The sequence below is a fragment of the Myzus persicae genome, unplaced genomic scaffold, assembly GCF_001856785.1.
Source record: "Myzus persicae strain clone G006 unplaced genomic scaffold, MPER_G0061.0, whole genome shotgun sequence".
Taxonomy (NCBI): Eukaryota; Metazoa; Arthropoda; class Insecta; order Hemiptera; family Aphididae; genus Myzus; species Myzus persicae.
This window is the reverse complement of record NW_019102487.1, coordinates 335,615-354,170: the sequence shown is the minus strand read 5'-3', so window position 1 is coordinate 354,170 and position 18,556 is coordinate 335,615. Positions and strand designations below refer to the sequence as shown.

General features: G+C 32.3%; 5 protein-coding genes and 1 pseudogene across 5 annotated transcripts; 2 read left to right on the top strand and 4 right to left on the bottom strand.

The window, feature by feature from the left end:
- Window positions 1–251: 251 nt before the first annotated feature.
- On the bottom strand, window positions 252–2,925 carry LOC111032272 (zinc finger MYM-type protein 1-like). The gene is made up of 3 exons (XM_022312540.1): window positions 2,868–2,925; window positions 1,871–2,020; window positions 252–1,636 (listed from the first exon to the last, which is right to left on the bottom strand). The coding sequence occupies exons 1-3, from the start codon at window positions 2,923–2,925 to the stop codon at window positions 252–254; spliced, it is 1,593 nt and encodes a 530-aa protein (XP_022168232.1).
- Window positions 2,926–3,583: 658 nt separating this feature from the next.
- Window positions 3,584–4,799, top strand: LOC111032276 (annotated as a pseudogene).
- A 497-nt stretch (window positions 4,800–5,296) lies between these two features.
- On the bottom strand, window positions 5,297–6,544 carry LOC111032271. The gene has a single exon (XM_022312539.1). The coding sequence runs from the start codon at window positions 6,542–6,544 to the stop codon at window positions 5,297–5,299; it is 1,248 nt and encodes a 415-aa protein (XP_022168231.1).
- A 1,600-nt stretch (window positions 6,545–8,144) lies between these two features.
- Window positions 8,145–10,399, top strand: LOC111032275 (protein ALP1-like). Its single transcript, XM_022312544.1, has 2 exons — window positions 8,145–8,447; window positions 9,483–10,399. Exon 2 carries the CDS (start codon window positions 9,532–9,534, stop codon window positions 10,390–10,392), a length of 861 nt encoding a protein of 286 aa, XP_022168236.1. The 5' UTR covers window positions 8,145–8,447; window positions 9,483–9,531; the 3' UTR covers window positions 10,393–10,399.
- Window positions 10,400–15,439: 5,040 nt separating this feature from the next.
- Window positions 15,440–16,496, bottom strand: LOC111032277. The gene is made up of 4 exons (XM_022312545.1): window positions 16,328–16,496; window positions 16,156–16,260; window positions 15,583–16,096; window positions 15,440–15,521 (listed from the first exon to the last, which is right to left on the bottom strand). Exons 1-4 carry the CDS (start codon window positions 16,494–16,496, stop codon window positions 15,455–15,457), a joined length of 855 nt encoding a protein of 284 aa, XP_022168237.1. The 3' UTR covers window positions 15,440–15,454.
- LOC111032278 lies at window positions 16,492–17,050 on the bottom strand. Its single transcript, XM_022312547.1, has 2 exons — window positions 16,763–17,050; window positions 16,492–16,703 (listed from the first exon to the last, which is right to left on the bottom strand). Exons 1-2 carry the CDS (start codon window positions 17,048–17,050, stop codon window positions 16,506–16,508), a joined length of 486 nt encoding a protein of 161 aa, XP_022168239.1. The 3' UTR covers window positions 16,492–16,505.
- Window positions 17,051–18,556: the final 1,506 nt, after the last annotated feature.

The window sequence follows — 18,556 nt, the reverse complement described above, 5'->3', positions numbered from 1 at the left end:
TCTTTGACGTGTTTCACTTAACTTGAAGGGTATATTTCACTTCATACACAAATTTCTTGAATCTTCTAATATTTGGTCATATTGATTCCGCAACTTTTCTATAATTAAAATAGCACTTTCTAATTGTGTTGATGCTCTTTGTAAGCTTAAATTTACTGATTGCATACTCTTTGAGGCCACTTGTAAAGATTTTAAAATGGGTTCCCATATACATAGGATAATTACAAATTCAGCATTTTCCATTTTTTTTTTTAAGTTGTAGCCATATTTATTTCATCTTTTTTGGAACTTGAAAGCTGGATATTAGAAAGAGCTTTTAAAACATCAACAAACCTATGTTTTAATGAAAATAAAGCATTATGTCTTGCTTCCCACCGAGTAGGACACACTTTTTTTAAAGTTATTTTATTTATTTTCATCCCGTACTCTTCACCAAAGGCTAGCTGAGCCCATCTTGGTGAACTCGAGCTAAAAAAATTATAAATGTCTTGCACACTATCAAAAAATGATTGTATTTTCCTTGAACTTTTAGCAGCATCACATAAAACTAAATTTATATTATGGGAACAGCAATGAACAAACGTAGCGTTGGGCACAATATCACAAATTCGTTTTTGAACACCTGTTATTGAACCACTCATCACTGCTGCCCCATCGTACCCTTGACCCCGACATTTCATAATATTTAAATCCAATTTCATTAAAGTATTTTGTAAAAGTTCCACATAATTTGCTGCACCATGATGGGATAGTAAATAAAAACCAAGAAATGACTCTTTAATTTGTATTTGTTTCTTTTCAAAATCTAATGTGGTATAACGAATTACAAGACTAACTTGGTCTTGTTTGGTTATGTCTTGAGTAGAGTCTAATATAACAGAAAAGAAACTACTAGATCGTATATTATTACAAATTAAATGACGTAACTCTGTAGATAAAATGTCTAACAACTCATTCTGAACAGACCAACTTAGATACTTAATTTTTTGATTTTCGTCATGTAAAATACTATTTAGAATAGGATCAAACTCTGCGAGTAATCGAACTGTTCTTAAAAAGTTTCCTTCGGTGGCATTCTTAATTTTAAGGCTTCCTTCATTTCCTCTTAAAGCACAATTTCCTGCTGTTATGGAAAGTATAATTTTTATCAACCTTTTCAATACTTTCCTCCATTTCATTGCTTCGTCAGTATATTGTTTTTCTAAACTAGCGTCAATGGTTTCATTTTTAATCCAAATGGACCGAACTTTGGCAGCATCCAAATGTTGAATAGATGATTCATGTCTTTGAATACTTTGTGACAAGTGATTCCAATCATTGATACCATATATCCAATCCCACTTAAATTTGCTATAAGATCTATCAGCAAACAGCCAACATGATTCGCAATACACGCAGTCTAAGTTATAAGAATAACATAGCCAAGTTCTTGGAATTTTTGTACCAGATTTAGTTGTTAAAAAATAATAACTAGATGAAAAACGTTTACCATTAGTGTTTACTGGAAAGTTAGTATCTGGCTTACAGGGTCCATATAATAGCAAACTTCTTATTAAATTTGAATCAGTAATAGTCCATGGAAATTTGGCTATGTCTGTAGGAAAATCATCTTGGAGATTCAGCATACTATTCAAATCTATAATTTTTAATAAAGCATACCCAATACAAAGATAATAAATTTGTGTTTACAAAAAAAATCAAAATTAAAACTATTAAAATGTGTTCATATTAATTATAGTATAGAATAAAACAGAAGTTTTTAAATCAAAAACATTAGGTAGGTATTAAAAATATTTTACAACACTGAAATACTATTAATATAATATGTACGCATTAAATTTCAAAAATCAAATTTTGAGCTAGTGTATACCTGTAGAAGTGCTAACATCAGGAGAGTTATTATTCTCATTCTCAGTTGTATTATTTATGTCGTGTCCATCTTGTTTTGAATCTGAAATACTTTTCAGATCATTTTCAGATATTTGTCCAGCACTTTTAAATTCTACATCACATTCCACAACTATAAAAACAAAATTAAATATGTTATTATTGTTTTATTTATTATATTACATATTAAGTAGGTATAATGATTAATCATAGAATTTGAAAAGAATTTGGCTGCCAAAGTTTTTTTTGAAAACTGTGACTGCTTGATAACCAAACTTTTTCTATACCAATATTTTATAAGACTATATCAAACAATATACCTATCTACAATTATTTTAATATTGTTATAGGTATAATCCTCATTGTTTTTTTTAAGTTTTAATATTGATAATAATATTTTTTTATTATAAACCACATTGATTGATGTTAATACTGAAATAAAATGTTTGTTATAACACCTTTAACTTTAGTCATGATTTTAATTTTTAATGGTTAAATTTGTAAATGCATATGGTTATATTTTAAATAGGTAAAGAATTGTTTTGAGATTTCATCTGGAACCCATATTTAATATATATTTTGATAATAACCAAAATATTAATTTACTGTGCTATGAGACCCTAACAGATTCACATGAATTATAAATACAAAAGCCAATGAAAAATTCTACATTTATGTGCTAACATTGCATGTGTACATTTTTGAAGTTAAAAAATCAATGAAAGTTTTTTGAAAAACTAGTAGCAGAGAGTTTAAATCCTGTGAGATCTAATGGGCCATGATAGGTATTAGGTACTATACTACTATGGCAGTCAAGTTGTTAATCAATAGGTTAAATAACAACATTTCAGTCATCTCTAATTTAATACCTTAATGGTCAACAATATATTATATTCATAAAATAATTTTGTACTTACCATCATTAAACTGACTGCATTCAAAAAAATTATTAATCTTCTTATTTGTTTTTAAAATATTACACTGTTGTTGATGTTTCTTTTTTCTTTTGGCTGCTCCACTTAGAGCTTTCGGTGCCATAATTTATTGTAGAAGGTATCAGAAGTCAGAGCATTCGATTAAAAAAGTTAATTATGTAGGCAATCATATAATTATTATTTTATAATTTTAATTATTCAAATCAATATCGTAAGTCGCAACTAAGTTTTCACAGATGTAAACAAAATGGATATTATCTTGTTGACAGACTACAAACACCGACCGACGACCGTAGAAGATACCGTCTTTAGAACGTGCAATATAAAATCGAGCCCGGTCTCGTTTTTCCCGCATGACGAAAGGCGATTCCCGCATAACAAAAATAGACACCAATAATAAATTGAGACGCGTAAACACACACACTAAACCAGTCAAAATGCGCGTTACTTTGCATGACGCGCTTTAATCAGTTGCAACCAAACTATTTTTAATTTCGGTTATACAGGCCGCATAAGAAACGTATGATGATAATAATAATAATAATGTACGATAATGTTCGTTAATGAACCGATCTATTGTTCAATCTGTATGAATAATTATAATTATTATTACAAAATTATTTTGTTTTATTTCTTTCTATATATTTTTAAATTTTTATCATTGGGCCCCCCATTATGTGTTGGGGCCCTGGGCCCGTGTGTTTGACACACGCAACACACCCGGTTATTGCGGCACTGCTCAACAAGTATTGAGACTGTACATGTTTAGGATTATATTACTTAAATTTTGTCCCTCCATCACGTTATACGGCAGGTGATGTTATTTAACTATAACAATAACATTCTTCATCAAGGGTTGAGTCTGCATATGTATGGAAAAACCTTTTAGATTCACAACCCTTAAATTTTGACCACCCATCACGAACATTGGCAGGTGTTGTTATTCATTTTCCCCCATTCTATTTTCAATGATGTATGCACCCCCACCAAATAATGACTCAAATCGTTGGACGCTTGGCCACTGGAAGAGCGGACATTCATTCAGTGTGTTCACAGTCTTATGCTATACTCCACGTACATTTTTATATCTCGTTAGTGTTTTTATTTTTTCCAAGTCTTTAAAATTTTTTATCGTTTATTATTTTAAAACCAAGTGTTTGTGATAAAAACATGGCTGGATCAATCGAAGACAACGTTGCGTTGTACAAGAAGAAGACATTTACTTATATTCCACCATCACCACCTACTGCTCTAATTGAATCAACAAGTTACACACTCGACTTTGCGGCCCGTAAGTTTATACATATCGGTATTGATCCATCATCAAATTTCAAAACTGTTGTTCATATATTGACTTCTTCACGTTACGTGTATATTACTTCGGATTTTATGAAAAAAATATTCTCGTTTATGGGGCATATCTTGTTTTTTATACTAGACAGTAGACACCCCTCAGTCATATAAACGAACCATATTCATAGAGAACGATTCGTATAAATTATCGAGTATGGTATACATTAGAGAAAACGTATTAGTCATTGAATCTAAGACTGAAGACGGATGTAGGGTACTATTGAATCGTGGAGATCTGATACAGCTTCAGAAATTAGAATGGAGTATTTATTCAAGCATACAAGAAAAAGATATATACATTAAACCTAAAATTGTGGATCAAATGAATCAATATTCTGAGTATATTTTACTCGAAAAAATGCCCCAATTGGATTCACGGCCTGAAAATGTGCATGAAATGTACATTTTCATTAATAACGTGGAAGTCAGACAGTCCAGTCAAAATCAGTTCATCAATCAAATCAAATTATGTGCACCTACACAATTAGCTGAACTTTGTATGGCCCGTTTGAAGACACAAAACTCTCCAGAGGTAATTCAGAAATAAATTATTACTTGTTATATAAAATATTTAATACTTTTTATTTTAGCCACATGACATGAATTTTAAAAGCCTGACAGTAATGTCACCAAGCTATTCTCCTTCAACTTTCAACTTATATGACGATTCATCTGCACGTGATGGATTTGATCATTCGGTGTATGTTACTTTATCTAAGGTAATTTATAAAATACATATTTTTTATGCAAAATTAATATTTATTTTATTCAGGTGTTTGATCAAATTGATGGACCACTGATACCCGCAGACGAGATTCTCAGTCCGCAATCGGTGGACGAAAATGACGGGCCAGATTTTTACAATCGATCCAGGTCACTTTCACCATATATGTTAAGAACACCACCATCGTCTCAAGCAACTTTCATTGAACCTACAGCGCCATTTCGCAAACGCTCGCATTCAACATACGCTCATCACCCAACACCGTTGCGTAAAGAAAAACGCAGACTATTCTAACATTTTTTGATGTGAATAATTAATTTATGTAAAATAATAAAAAAAAAACATGATATATAAAAAAGTATTTTCATTTATTAATATTAAGGTATACATTAAATATTTACAAGGTTCTTACTTCTCCATTAAAAGGATTATAAGTTATAATTTGGTCATGTAATATTAAACAATATGCTGAAGTTGAAGCTGGAAACGCTTCGTTGGCTTCAAGTTCAATTCTGAGGTCCACAGTTGACATTTTCACGTTGTCGTTTTGTCGACTCATGTCAACAACTATAATCGGTGATAGATTTTTGAAATCCGATCGATTCAATAGAGGAGTCACTTCGTCATGTCCGTAGTAAGATTTTTGGAACTCGGTATATGCGCGATATAATGTCGCCATCTTATTTTTGGTAAAGTCGCTTTGAAAATCTTCATAGGGAAATACTTCAGAGTTTAAATAGACCTTCAAGTTTTTAATTTTACAATGATCGAAATATGACATTGCTTTACTCGAACTATTTTTCCTATCAGTTTGAAATCCAATGATAACATATCTAGGTTTTTCTAATTTGTTTGATGTCTTTACTTTCCATGAATGCGAAGTGTTTTGGGGTAAAAATGGATATTCACACAGTTCCCACGATCTAAACGCACATGTTAGGGGTTTTTGATTGTTGATTACTTTCAACAGTTTAATTTTTTCTCTATCACTCACTTTCACTATAGGCATTCGCCATAATATTTTTGTTATGTTTATTTTAACGTTTTTTAGTTTAGGAGCGTCTACGACAACTTCGTTATTTTTAAACTGTTTTATAGCATTAATATCGATCGAGGCTCTATTTAATACGAGTTGTTGGTTGCAGTTTATTAAAATACGTTTATAATCTTCACAAAAACCAAACAGATCTTTGAGATTAATACATCCGTTAAAATTACCACTGTCAATAAAATCCTTATTAACATTTTTAATATCACTATCCCAAGCAGAGTTGTAGTGTGAAGTAATATTTGTTTTATTATATGAACAATATCCTTTTAATGTAGTCGATATACCCGGATTAACGAGTTTTTGAATTTGATTGCCGTTTATTTCATATTTCATTTCAGAGAAAAGAAATGACAGTCCATTGTTTATAAATCTGATTTCGTCAGATATTTCTGCAGGTTTGGTTATTGTCCCCTCGATGTAAATATTACTCTCACACGGTAAAGTATAAGACTCTGTGTTATGTAAAGCAATACGCACCTCATCGTTATTGGAAAGAGCGGATGTCGAATAAGGTAAAAAAGAATGATATTCAATTTGAGTTATTCTACAATCATCCACGTAACCAGCTTTGACATTTAAATAAGTGTCATCCATATTAAATAGCCTTTAGCGATCGTAGAAACGCTAAATTGTCAGATGTTAGACCAACTTGTTTTCGTTTCTTTTTTGTTTTTTTCTTTAGAGATGTTAACTTGTTAGTGTTATGAACACGACTAACGGGTTTTTCATATGCATACGTATTTATATTATAAAATTGCAGTCCCATACTACAAGTCTTGAATTAATAATCGTATTGATACTGGCTCGCCTCGTAAATCGATCACCTCGTTGTCTTGATTTTTTAAAACTATACACGCTCGCGTTATTGATGTAGAATTAAGAGGATAAAATACCAAATGTGTTGGTACCTCAATTATTTTATAACCTGGAGGAACATTCGGATAAAACTCATGTATTGTATGACACTGCTTACCGTTGATGAATGAACCCATAACTAGGTTTGATTCGATATATATACAGTTTGTTTTGGTAATATTGACCAATGCATCTGACTCATATCTGACATTCGCATCATATATTCGATTTTTAAAACCCAACAACTGTCCTATGCTATAAGGCATAGTTAAATCTATAATTAAGTTACATGACATTTCACATTTTAATGTGTTAGTGTTGGCCTTCAACTCAAACGTTCCCCCACATTCGGATAATAAATGATTTATTACTGTCTCAATTTCATTCAACTCATACGAGCCTGTAGGTAATGAATATAATTCACTGATTAAAAGATTCGCTTTGCTCTTATACACGAATCCTATTTTATTACACTTGTCGTTAATATTTGGAATAGAATTATTCGTTTGAAAACCCAACAATCCGATTTTGGCATTTTTACCGACTTCTATCGGCGGGAAAATGTCACATGACAATTCGCTTGAGTTTCCGGTTAACGTTATAGTATACATGATAAAAATTTTAATCACAAGTGTCCGCAGTTTGTTGTATTATATTTTTGATATCTATCGTAATTATATTCGATATTACACCCGTTGAAATATTTCTGTAATTCTAGTGGAGGTGACAAGTTACCAAAACTGTCTTAATATTTAACTTTTTTTCCGATTTTCTTATACGCTACCCAATGAGTACCTGTTCCGTTTTCTATGTCTAAATTAACTACAGAACTACAGCAGACTCTTGATTATTTGGCCGTAGGGGCAACCTGTCTCTAGAAAATACACCAATGAAATGTGGTATTCTCAACATGTATGCGTACTTTATAATCTCATAATCGAACAGCGCTCTGTCGGGTAACGTGGAAATTAGTTTTTTGACTTAACTGATCCGCCCTTGTATGGCGCTAGGTATAATCCTTTGCCTTTTACAATTTTATAAGAACTCCCCTTGTGAGGTGTAAGATATAAGCCTTTTCCTAAATTAATAGGTGTGTTTTTACCAGAATTTAATTCTTTCACAACTTTCACTATATTACCAACACCTCCGGTGAGTGCGCCTAATGCTGAGGCCACACAGAACGCTACGCTACGTATGCTATTTATACTATGTTTGCTTTGTACGCTATGTTCACTATATGGTGTGGCAATACAGAGCAATGCTACGTATACTACGTACGATATTTACTACGAGTCTGAAACACTGAACAGTTATCAGTCATGTTCAAGATGTTGTCAAGTAGGTTGCCTTGGGAAAGTGATAGTAGTGATGATGAAGCTTTGTTATTATTTTCGTTAAATAATAATAATAAACAAAAAAGGAAATGGGTCCATGAAGTAAACATGGAACGTAAAAAGTTTGGTGAATTTCATCATCTTTTAAAACAAATACGAAAAGACGAATTAAAATTTAAAGAATATTTTCGTATGAGTATGAAACAATTTGATCAACTTTTATCAATTATTAAAAAGGACATCGAGAAAAAGTAATTAAATCTCAGGGAAAGTATTACAGCCGAGGAACGATTAGCCGTTTGTTTAAGGTAAGTAATTTAACACTTTTTAAAATAATAATACTTTTAATTTTTAATAGGTAGCCTTATAATAATAATTAATTAGTAATTAAGTTTATGGTAATAATTATTATAATACTTGAGCCCAATCTTGAATCAATTAAATTAAATAGTAACTCTTTTGTTGCGAGTCACCACAAAAATTCGCGTTGTTATACATCACATTCGATGCACTTTCTTGTACTTGATTTGAAGTTGATGGGTGAAAGAATGTCTGACTAGGAGCAGGTATTATTTGACTTACCGGTGAAGGTGTGTCTAACCTAACCACTGTGCCACGACCAGGTGTTTCAGTACTGACGATAGAGGATGTTGGAGTAGCAGACGGTTGGTCCAAGAACTCAGTTTCTGCATTTATAATTGCCTGCATAACGTCTTGCTTAATTCTCAGTTGCAAACGTCGAGGAAGTCGTTTTGTACTCTCACATGCACTAGCAAAGAAAAAATCTAGTTCTCCTGGCTGTTTTTTCACTTGATTTTTGTTTCCAATGAATGATATTATCTTGTCAACATCACTTTCTTTGCCTACATTCTTTTTGCTTGCAGCAAAATTATGTTTCTTCTTTTGAGTTTCACTTTCTATATTATTTGACAATGTTAATTCCACGTTTTCTTCATTTTGGCTATGTTCTTCAATTATTTGATTTTCTTCATCTGTCAAGTCCGCGACAGTATCATCGCCATCATAATTATTGACGTTAGTGTAAGTTCTGTAAAAAAAATAATAATACTGTAGTAAGTGTCTACAGTGTCTACGGTCAAAGAACTGAGGACAATTTACAAGTTATAATACTTACTCACGTGGAGTTGACTCGGATAAAAGAAAAGACATAACTTCTTCGTATTTCCAAGGTTTCATTTTCTTAGCAGCCTGTCCACTTTTTGCCTTCCTTCTTAATGTAGCTTGTCTGTGAGAATCCTGTAGCTTTTTCCATTCACCTTTCAGTTCATCCACTAAACCAAATATAAATATAAATTTTAGTTTTTTGTTTATTTTATTCTTAGGTTTCTAGCCACTGGAAATTCATTTCGGTCATTAGCTTTCAATTATCGCATGGGCAGGTCTACAATAAGTAACATAGTTGAAGAAGTCTGCGAAGCCCTATGGAAAAACCTTCAGCCTATCGTAATGCCTGATCCTAATGAAGAAATATGGAGAGCTTCAGAAAAAGTGTTTAAAGAAAAATGGAACTTCCCTCATTGTGTTGCTGCAATCGATGGGAAGCATTTTCGTATTAAGGCGCCGGCTCATAAAGGTTCAGAATTTTTCAACTATAAAAAATATCACTCGGTCGTTTTGCTAGCACTAGTAGATGGAAATAAAAAATTCATTTGTGTTGATGTTGGGCAATATGGAAGAGTTAGTGATGCAAGTGTGTATAGTAACAGCACTATTGGAAAGCGTTTAACAAGCTTAAATATTTTTTTATCCCCAGATGAAGATTTAGCAGGAAGAAATTTACCCTATGTAATAGTTGGTGACGAGGCATTTCCTCTTAAAAAATATCTCATGAGACCTTATCCCAGAAGTGCCCGGCGACTTAGCGAGGATGAACGTATTTTCAACTACAGGCTCTCAAGAAGCAGAAATACTGTGGAAAATACTTTTGGTATCCTTGCAAACACTTGGAGAGTATATCATAGCCCATTAGAATGTCGAATTGAACTCGCAGATAAAGTCATTTTAGCTACTGTTGTTCTCCACAATTACACACGTCAATTAACTACTCAAACCAATCTAGCGACTGTTGAAGAACAAACCAACGAAACTAACGTGTTCATACCAATACGAATTGGTACCTCATCGAATTCAAGTAGAGAAGCTTTAAATGTCCGAAATTTTTTCAAAGAATATTTTATTTCCAATGAAGGGCGCGTTGAATGGCAGCAAAGAATTGTAAATCGTACAGCTTAAAATAGTTATAAACTATTCAATTACTATTATTATGATTAAATTACTATATTATATTAATTATATTCTACTATTGTACTAATGTATATTGTATATTACAATTTTACATTTGAATACTTAATCATACATTTTTATAAATACATTATAAAATAGTAAATACATGTTATCTACCTGGCTTTTTCAATTCTTTTGAAATGTTGACCCATGCATTGTCACGTATGTTCTGGTTTCGATATTCGTCCAGATTTTTCTTCCAGAGACAAGGATACCTGCGTACTTCCTCTATTAGCTGTTCTAGTAACATCACTTCAAAATAAATGACGTAGTACTCACGAAAATTAATTAAATATGATTTATTTATATTTTGTTTTTTTCAAAAAACCGCTGGTTCTATTTGAATTCTAAATTATAACTGCGTGAATAATATTATAATCGATTGCTCGTTGCAGGACACTCTATATTAAATTTCCGATATCGGTACTAGCAATGAACATGCCTGTCGAAACCAGCACGTTGCACGTCGCGACACATCGCTCAAAAATATAGCCACAAATCAAACACTCGGCGACGCGTCGCAACGTAGCTAAGAACAAAACGTAGCGTACACCATTCTTTGTGGCCATTTACGTTTTCAAGATCGAAAACTATTTTTTATTCGTATAGCGAACATCGCGAACATAGCACGCATAGCGTTCTGTGTGGCCTCAGCATAACGCTGATAAACCAGCAAAAATAGGTATTAAAGGTAAAACACCACCCTTTTTCGGTATGGGAATAATTCTTGGAGTTTTAGAATTTTTCGATTTTTTTGCAGCTGTCAGACAAGTCCTTACTAATTTAGTTATATTCTTTTCATTCGCTTTATTCTTGATTGCTTTTTTAGCCGCTGAAACCATTTGTTTAAAACCACATCCGGCCCCAAGCTTACGCTTTGCCTTCATAGCTGTGGTGACCAACCAAGACGCAGCTTTTTCTTTAATACCGGTGTTTTTAGACTTGAACACCTCCCACGCCTGATTTTCTAATGTTTTGTCTGCTCTGTGTCTATCAGTGAGTGAATTACTTTCGTCGTATGCAATATCGTGAGCTCTAGCCAATTCGTCAAGTCTGTTTATTCCACGTTCTCCACGTGCTAATCTTTCTTTTAATTTGGTTCCAGGACCGGCAAATCTAGAAACACACATATAAAATGTATTAGTAGTTTTATTAAAATAATATAATGTAGTGACTTACCTATAACCGGGTAAATGTAATTCCAAGGGTAAATGATTTATAACGGAGTTGATAAGACCAGAACCCTTATTGTTGTTCCGCTTACGAACGCGAGACATCGTGTGACGCTTTCATTGTTTTGTCATCTGTATTTATAGTAGGAAAAATGCGCTTTATCGAGCAAGAGAAAAAACTTCGAATTTATAACATTGACACCCCCGACACAATTCAGCTGCGTCATGGTGAGCTTTTCCCAAGTACGATACGCTCGTTAGTGCTTGCAAGTTCTGGGGGTGGAAAAACTAATCTGATATATTTTTTACTCGTCGACGAAAACGGGTTACGTTTTGAAAATGTTTACATATACTCTAAGACGCTAGAACAACCAAAATATACGTTATTAAAACGTATTATTGACGGAATTGATGGTGTTAACATTTTTACTTTTTTTGAGAATGATAAAGTTATTCCACCCGAAAAAGTTTTACCAAATTCTATTTTTATCATGGATGATGTTATCGGTGAACATCAGTTCGTAATTAGGGAATATTTTTCTCGAGGTCGTCACAATAAAATAGATATATTTTATCTGGCTCAGAGTTATTCAAAAGTACCTAAACAGTTGATACGTGATAATGCAAATTTAATAGTTTTATTCAAACAAGATGAAACCAATTTAAAACACGTATACAACGAACACTGTTCGGGCGATATGTCTTATATTCAGTTTAAACAATTTTGTGTGACGTGTTGGAACCGTGACAGGTTTGCCTTTGTTGTTATTTGTAAAGACAGTGACCGTGATAACGGTCGTTATAGATTTGGATTTGATACTTATGTGGTTATATAAGACGGTGTAAAAAATAAATATTATCATTTAAAAGGCAGTCATGACTGAGGCAGGTAATATATTAGATGAGCTGTTTAAAGCTAAGGAAAGTATAAAACGTAAATACATTGCATTAAAAACTGGTTCTGATAATGTTCAGCAACTAATGACACAGACATTAAAACCTATTATTGATCCTTTAACTGAAATATCAAAAAAATCGCAACTGACTTCAACCGAAAAAAATATTAACGTCAAGTCGAAAAACTCGTTCGAACATCAACAAGAAATTGAAAATTGGTTTCAATCTACAGATTTAGACAAAATCTATGGCCCAAAAAAACGTTCAAACGGAAATATTATCTTGGGTGGTACAGAAGTAAAATTTTTCGATGACGCTATACTTATTGACGGTATTACTTATCCATCAACCTCAGGTGTTATTCAGTTATTATTTTTGAAAAATCCACTCAGTTATACTGATACTGATTTAGAGATATATAAATCTATATTAATTCAATCATCAGCGCATTTATCTACAAATGGAAAAAAAATAAAAAGAGTCGGCTCTAAATATTTGACGGTTATAAGAAAATTATTCCCCTCGGGCGGTGAACTGTTTATGAAATTGCAGAAAAATAACTTAGTATATTGGGACAATCCAAACGAGTTAGTCGATCGATTACGTCTACTAATCGCGTCAAAAGCAGCTGGTAATACAAGTGTTTCAAACGAAATAATATCGATTTTCGACGAATTACGTGAGTCCGGACTAATTAAGCGAGTTCCTAATGTCTAAACGGGAAATTGCTATCGAACTTCACAAGCCAGCGAGGAAAAATTTCATTAGACGTAGAGTTAACGTGTATGGAAAAAATGATTTATGGCAAGCCGACTTGGTCGAAATGATTCCGCATTCAAAAAAAAATAAAAATTACAAGTACATTCTGGCGGTAATTGACTGTTTTACAAAACGAGCCTGGGCATTGTCATTAAAGTCTAAAACTGGTAAAGAAGTCACTGGTGCAATGTCCAAAATATTGCGTGAAGGCTCACCAAAACTTTTACAAGTCGATAACGGAAAAGAATTTTATAACACTACTTTCGACGTATTGATGACCAAGTATGACATACACAAATATTCAACATTTAGTATTTTAAAAGCTTGTATTGTGGAAAGGTTTAATAGGACACTGAAGGAAAAAATGTTTAGGGAGTTCACCGCACGTGGTTCTTACGAGTGGATTTCTATTTTACCTAAGCTGCTTGAAGAATATAACAATTCACGACATAGAACTATAGGAATGACACCAATGCAGGACGATGCCAACCCCGAGTCTGTGGAAATAAAATACCGTGAAATTAATAATGTAAAAATTAAATTTAATGTTGGTGATAACGTTCGTATCAGTACACAAAAAGGCGTGTTTACAAAAGGTTATCTACCAAACTGGTCCACGGAAATATTCAAGATTATCAAAATAAATGAAACATTACCTGTTACTTATCAGTTACAAGATTATATGGGCAAGCCTATTGCGGGTTGTTTTTATTCTGAAGAAATATTTAAAACTAATTTCCCAAACGAGTATTTGATTGAAAAAGTTGTACGTAGGAGGGGTGAACAGATATACGTCAAGTGGCTTGGATTTGATAACGCACATAATAGTTGGATAAATACACGTGATGTTAAAAAATAGTGTCAGTCGTTTTATAACTATGAACGTGTTTGGTAGTTCACAAGCTGGTGATACTAAAAACATTATTGCAAATATCGAACAGTCTTTTAAAACATGTACAAATAAAATTGATAAAATCGAACAGTCTTTTAAAACGTATATAAATAAATTTGATCAAATCGAACATTTACTCGAACAAAATAACAAAACTATTCATGTGTTAGAAGAACAGACAGAAAACTTACAATTAACGTGTGTAAATATAGTGCAACATATGAGTGAAATTGAAACTTCATTACAAAATATAAGAGAAAATACCGACGGGTTAAAAAAAATATTTCCTGCTTTAATAAACCGCATCAATACCGTTGAAGAAGCATATTATAAAAACAAGTCATAATGTCTTCAGCCATCTTAGACATGCAATGCGTTCTTGGAGCAAACAATAAATATTTTATTAAAGAAATGTCTATAGTTGGTGCAGAAACATGGGCAACTCAACATTGGATTTTTAAAAATTCTAAATCTATGCAGGACAACAAGAGTCGAAAAACTAACAAGTGGTTGGAACGTAACTATCATAAACTAACTATAGAATATGGTGATGTAGAGTATGAAGAACTAAATAGAATTTTGAATTCATTAAAGTTTACATGCATTTACGTCAAAGGTGAACAGAAAAAACAGCTGCTTACAGGATTTATACCTCATGTTACACTAATCAACATTGAAGACCTCGGATGCCCACGCTTGGACCAAATATGTGATGAAGATACTCTACCCTGCTGTATTTTTCATATGGAATTTAATCCAAAACAGTGTACATTCTATAAAGTATTTGCTATAAGGAAATGGTTTATAAATAATTGTTAAAAAAATATTAAATAAATATGATATTATTATATTTTAACATTGTTTTTTTTTTTTATATATACATTTTAATATACATATATGCATACATTTATATATGGTAACATTTACAACACTTTAAATTATATATATGTATACTAATATTTACTTCCTTTGATCTGAAGTAGAAAAAAAAAATAAAAACATGATTAAATATATTATTAAGTCTTAATATCATTTATAAAAAAGTATATAAACATAATATTTTCAGAAATTGTTAAATGATTTATGCAAGATATTTACAATGTATTTACAAATATTAATTATTTACAGATATTAAGTATTTTTCATGGAATGGTAAAATTACTATACTTTCAGGTTATTTGCAGATTATTTATATATATGATAATAATAATAATAATAATTTAATAAATATGTAATAGTAAAAATAATCAAAAAAAAAAAACAATAATAATCATCATAGTATATTTAAAACTTAGTATCCACCATCAACCATCATTGCAATCAACTCTAAATCCAATCGCTCTACCTCTTCAGACCCCCTGAAAAAAATAAATAAATAAATAAAACAAATCAAAATAATATAATTATTTTAAAAGTTACTTTGTACTATAGTGACCGTGAGTCAATGTGTTTATTTTATCATCGAGTATAACCCGCTTATCGTCGTAACTATTGTATGTTAGTTTGTTGGATCGAATAGTTGTTAATTTATGATTGAACGAACGTATGGATACGTTAAACTGTTTGTATGTTTCTTTAACCATCTCACCAAACAAACACTTGCGATGGTCTTCGAACGTCATATGGTTATCAACCACATGTTTTCTAATACCCTTCGCCCTTACCTCTTCTTTCGGTTTAATGGCCGGAATTACCCCGATAGATTTTCTGCCCTCGATTTTATAAGCATATGATTTTGCTCGGAGCGCACAGAAAGCTGACATTACAAGTCCATTTATTTCGTCAGAAAAGTATCCAGGGACTTTAGAACGTTCCGCAACATAACATGGGTGATCCTGTGGTAGATTAGCCGTATCCATCCGTTCCAATAGGTTTGGATTGTTCTTCACGTCATCGTAAAAGTCATCCGTCAGAATATAGTATATCAATGAATCTAAAATAATATTTATTAATTAATATATATTAATACAAGACCAATTTCATTATATTTACCTGTGTCAGTATACATAAGCCTTATATTTTCATTATAATGTTTCTTCATGACATTGTAGTGATAGTCATACATTAAAGTTTTACTAATGTCTAATACTGAAAAACCTATATATATAAAAATAAAATATAAAAATTAATGTATTAATGTGAAATTTTTAGTGTAAATATTTACCAATATAAATAGGCTTATCGAATTTTATAATTGTATTAGCCATAGAAACTGCCGATAAATCTTCATTATACGATGTCATATATTTAATTGTCGGCTTATTTACTAATTTTTGAAATCGCCGAGTACAAGACACTAATTCCATCTTAATCCTATGTCTTACACATTCCATGGTCTTGCCTTATGAAACAACGACAATATATATAAAAAAAAAAAAAAAAACTAAAATTAAAAATTTTAACAAACCATATACGGCATTATTCATTAGTTTAAAAAACATTATCTCGAAGTCGTTCGTTGCTTTAATTCTCATTTTGGTATTCATTGTAATATACTCCGAGAGCCAGGGCGATTGTTTAAACTGTACCACTCTATGTACCTAAAAAAAAAAAAAATATGTTATTGAAACTTGAATTTAAAAAAAATATATATATATACTCTTTCAACTATAAGACCATTTTTAATGGCCTGTTGTAGATTCCTATAGTGAATAACATATTTTTTCTTCGTCTCAAATGTCGCCATCAGTTTTTGAACTTTAGAGCCTGTGGGTATGGAATTTTGCGGAAGGAATGGAAGGTCACTATGTAGATCGTGAAGTTTATCTGGATATGTCACGTCGACCTCGTAAATCCTACCTATAGGAGATGAATCATCCAAATCATTCAACCCTTTAAGTGTGGGCTCTACCCATTTAAACCCGCCATAGGGCATGGATTCACACATTGCATATCCATATAAATTATTACAATCCTGATAGATCAACCATGATTTAGGCTTGGTATCATCATAATCGGTAACCTCTTCATTATTTGCCGTTGCATACCGCATACTTGCTTGTACCAGGCCACCTCGTATACCTAAACAAAAAAAAAAAACAAAAATTTATAAAAAACTTTTAAACTTTTTTTTTTTTTAAACCTTTTTCGAATAGAAGAAGCATGCTGTAATCAGTCAGTAATTCCAATTTGATCATAGTTTTCTTCAACATGCAGTGAAACGCCATACCCGGGGCTGTATAGTAATATGCAGGATCCAAACCATATGTACTCATACAAAGATCGCGGAAATTTTCAAAAATATCTGCTAGTAGTAGTACATCAATTTTCAGGTATAAATCAGAATATTGGCCTAATGTCTCACAACCAAAGTGACCCCACACTTTCACCGCGTGATCATATTCATCATCCTCAATCCCTGACTCAGTTAATGCACTATAAAAATCTTTTTTCTCCGGTAACGTATTTTCCTCCAATTTGCCCCATCCGTCCGTATACTCATATGGATATACCCCCTTTCTAGTCACTAGTGTCATGTCATCTACTGCAAAATATTTTGATGACTCGCGGAATTTTTCCAAGTTTGGTGTTATTAGGTTTGTGGCTAGTGTTGATAATTTTGAAGCCATAAATCTAAACGTATCTATGAACCGGATGATAAATGTTTTGGATATATATTTGGAAAACGATATATATTTTTCTACGCTGTTTGGTATGACATCTATCTTACTTGCGTCATATGCAAGTTCCGTTACAATAAAATGAGCATCATAATTAGATAAGTTATGTAGAAAGCACGGGACAAATTTCGGCTGTTTCAAATCTAAATTGCATTTATAACAAAGTGATTGCCTAAATTTACCGGTAAGATGACAGTGGTCTCGGACTTTACCAACAGTTGCGAAACTTTCTTTACATAAATTACATAACTTATCCGCATTATGTCTACGTGTGTCGTCCTCAGTCATATTTATTGGAATATTAGTCTCCAATAATTTTTCCACCCGTCTACTAATATCCACAATCTCAGCTACAAAACGTCGAGCCACATCCTGCCTACTTTCACTACCACGGTATATAATAGGTGTCGTCGGTATATTATATTGTTCCAGCAGCTCTATGGGTACGTCGTCGGATACCTTCACTATAAACCCATAACTCATGGGAACGTGCTTATGTATGGTAGTAGTATTTTTACCTTTCGCCTCATCAGTCTTCGCTAGGATCGCTTCAAAGTCGGCATAAATCACAAAAGGATGCCTATGTGTATTACCCCATGATTTAAATTCTGTACAATCCCCCACCTCCGGCAATATTGGGAATATAGCCTTATGTGATTCACAGATGAGTTTATGCTCATTCAGCGCCGCCTGTCCACTCAATTTATGTTTTAGTGATCTATCGTCAAATGACGTGAAACATCGCTTACAAAATATAACACTCTGTTTATGGT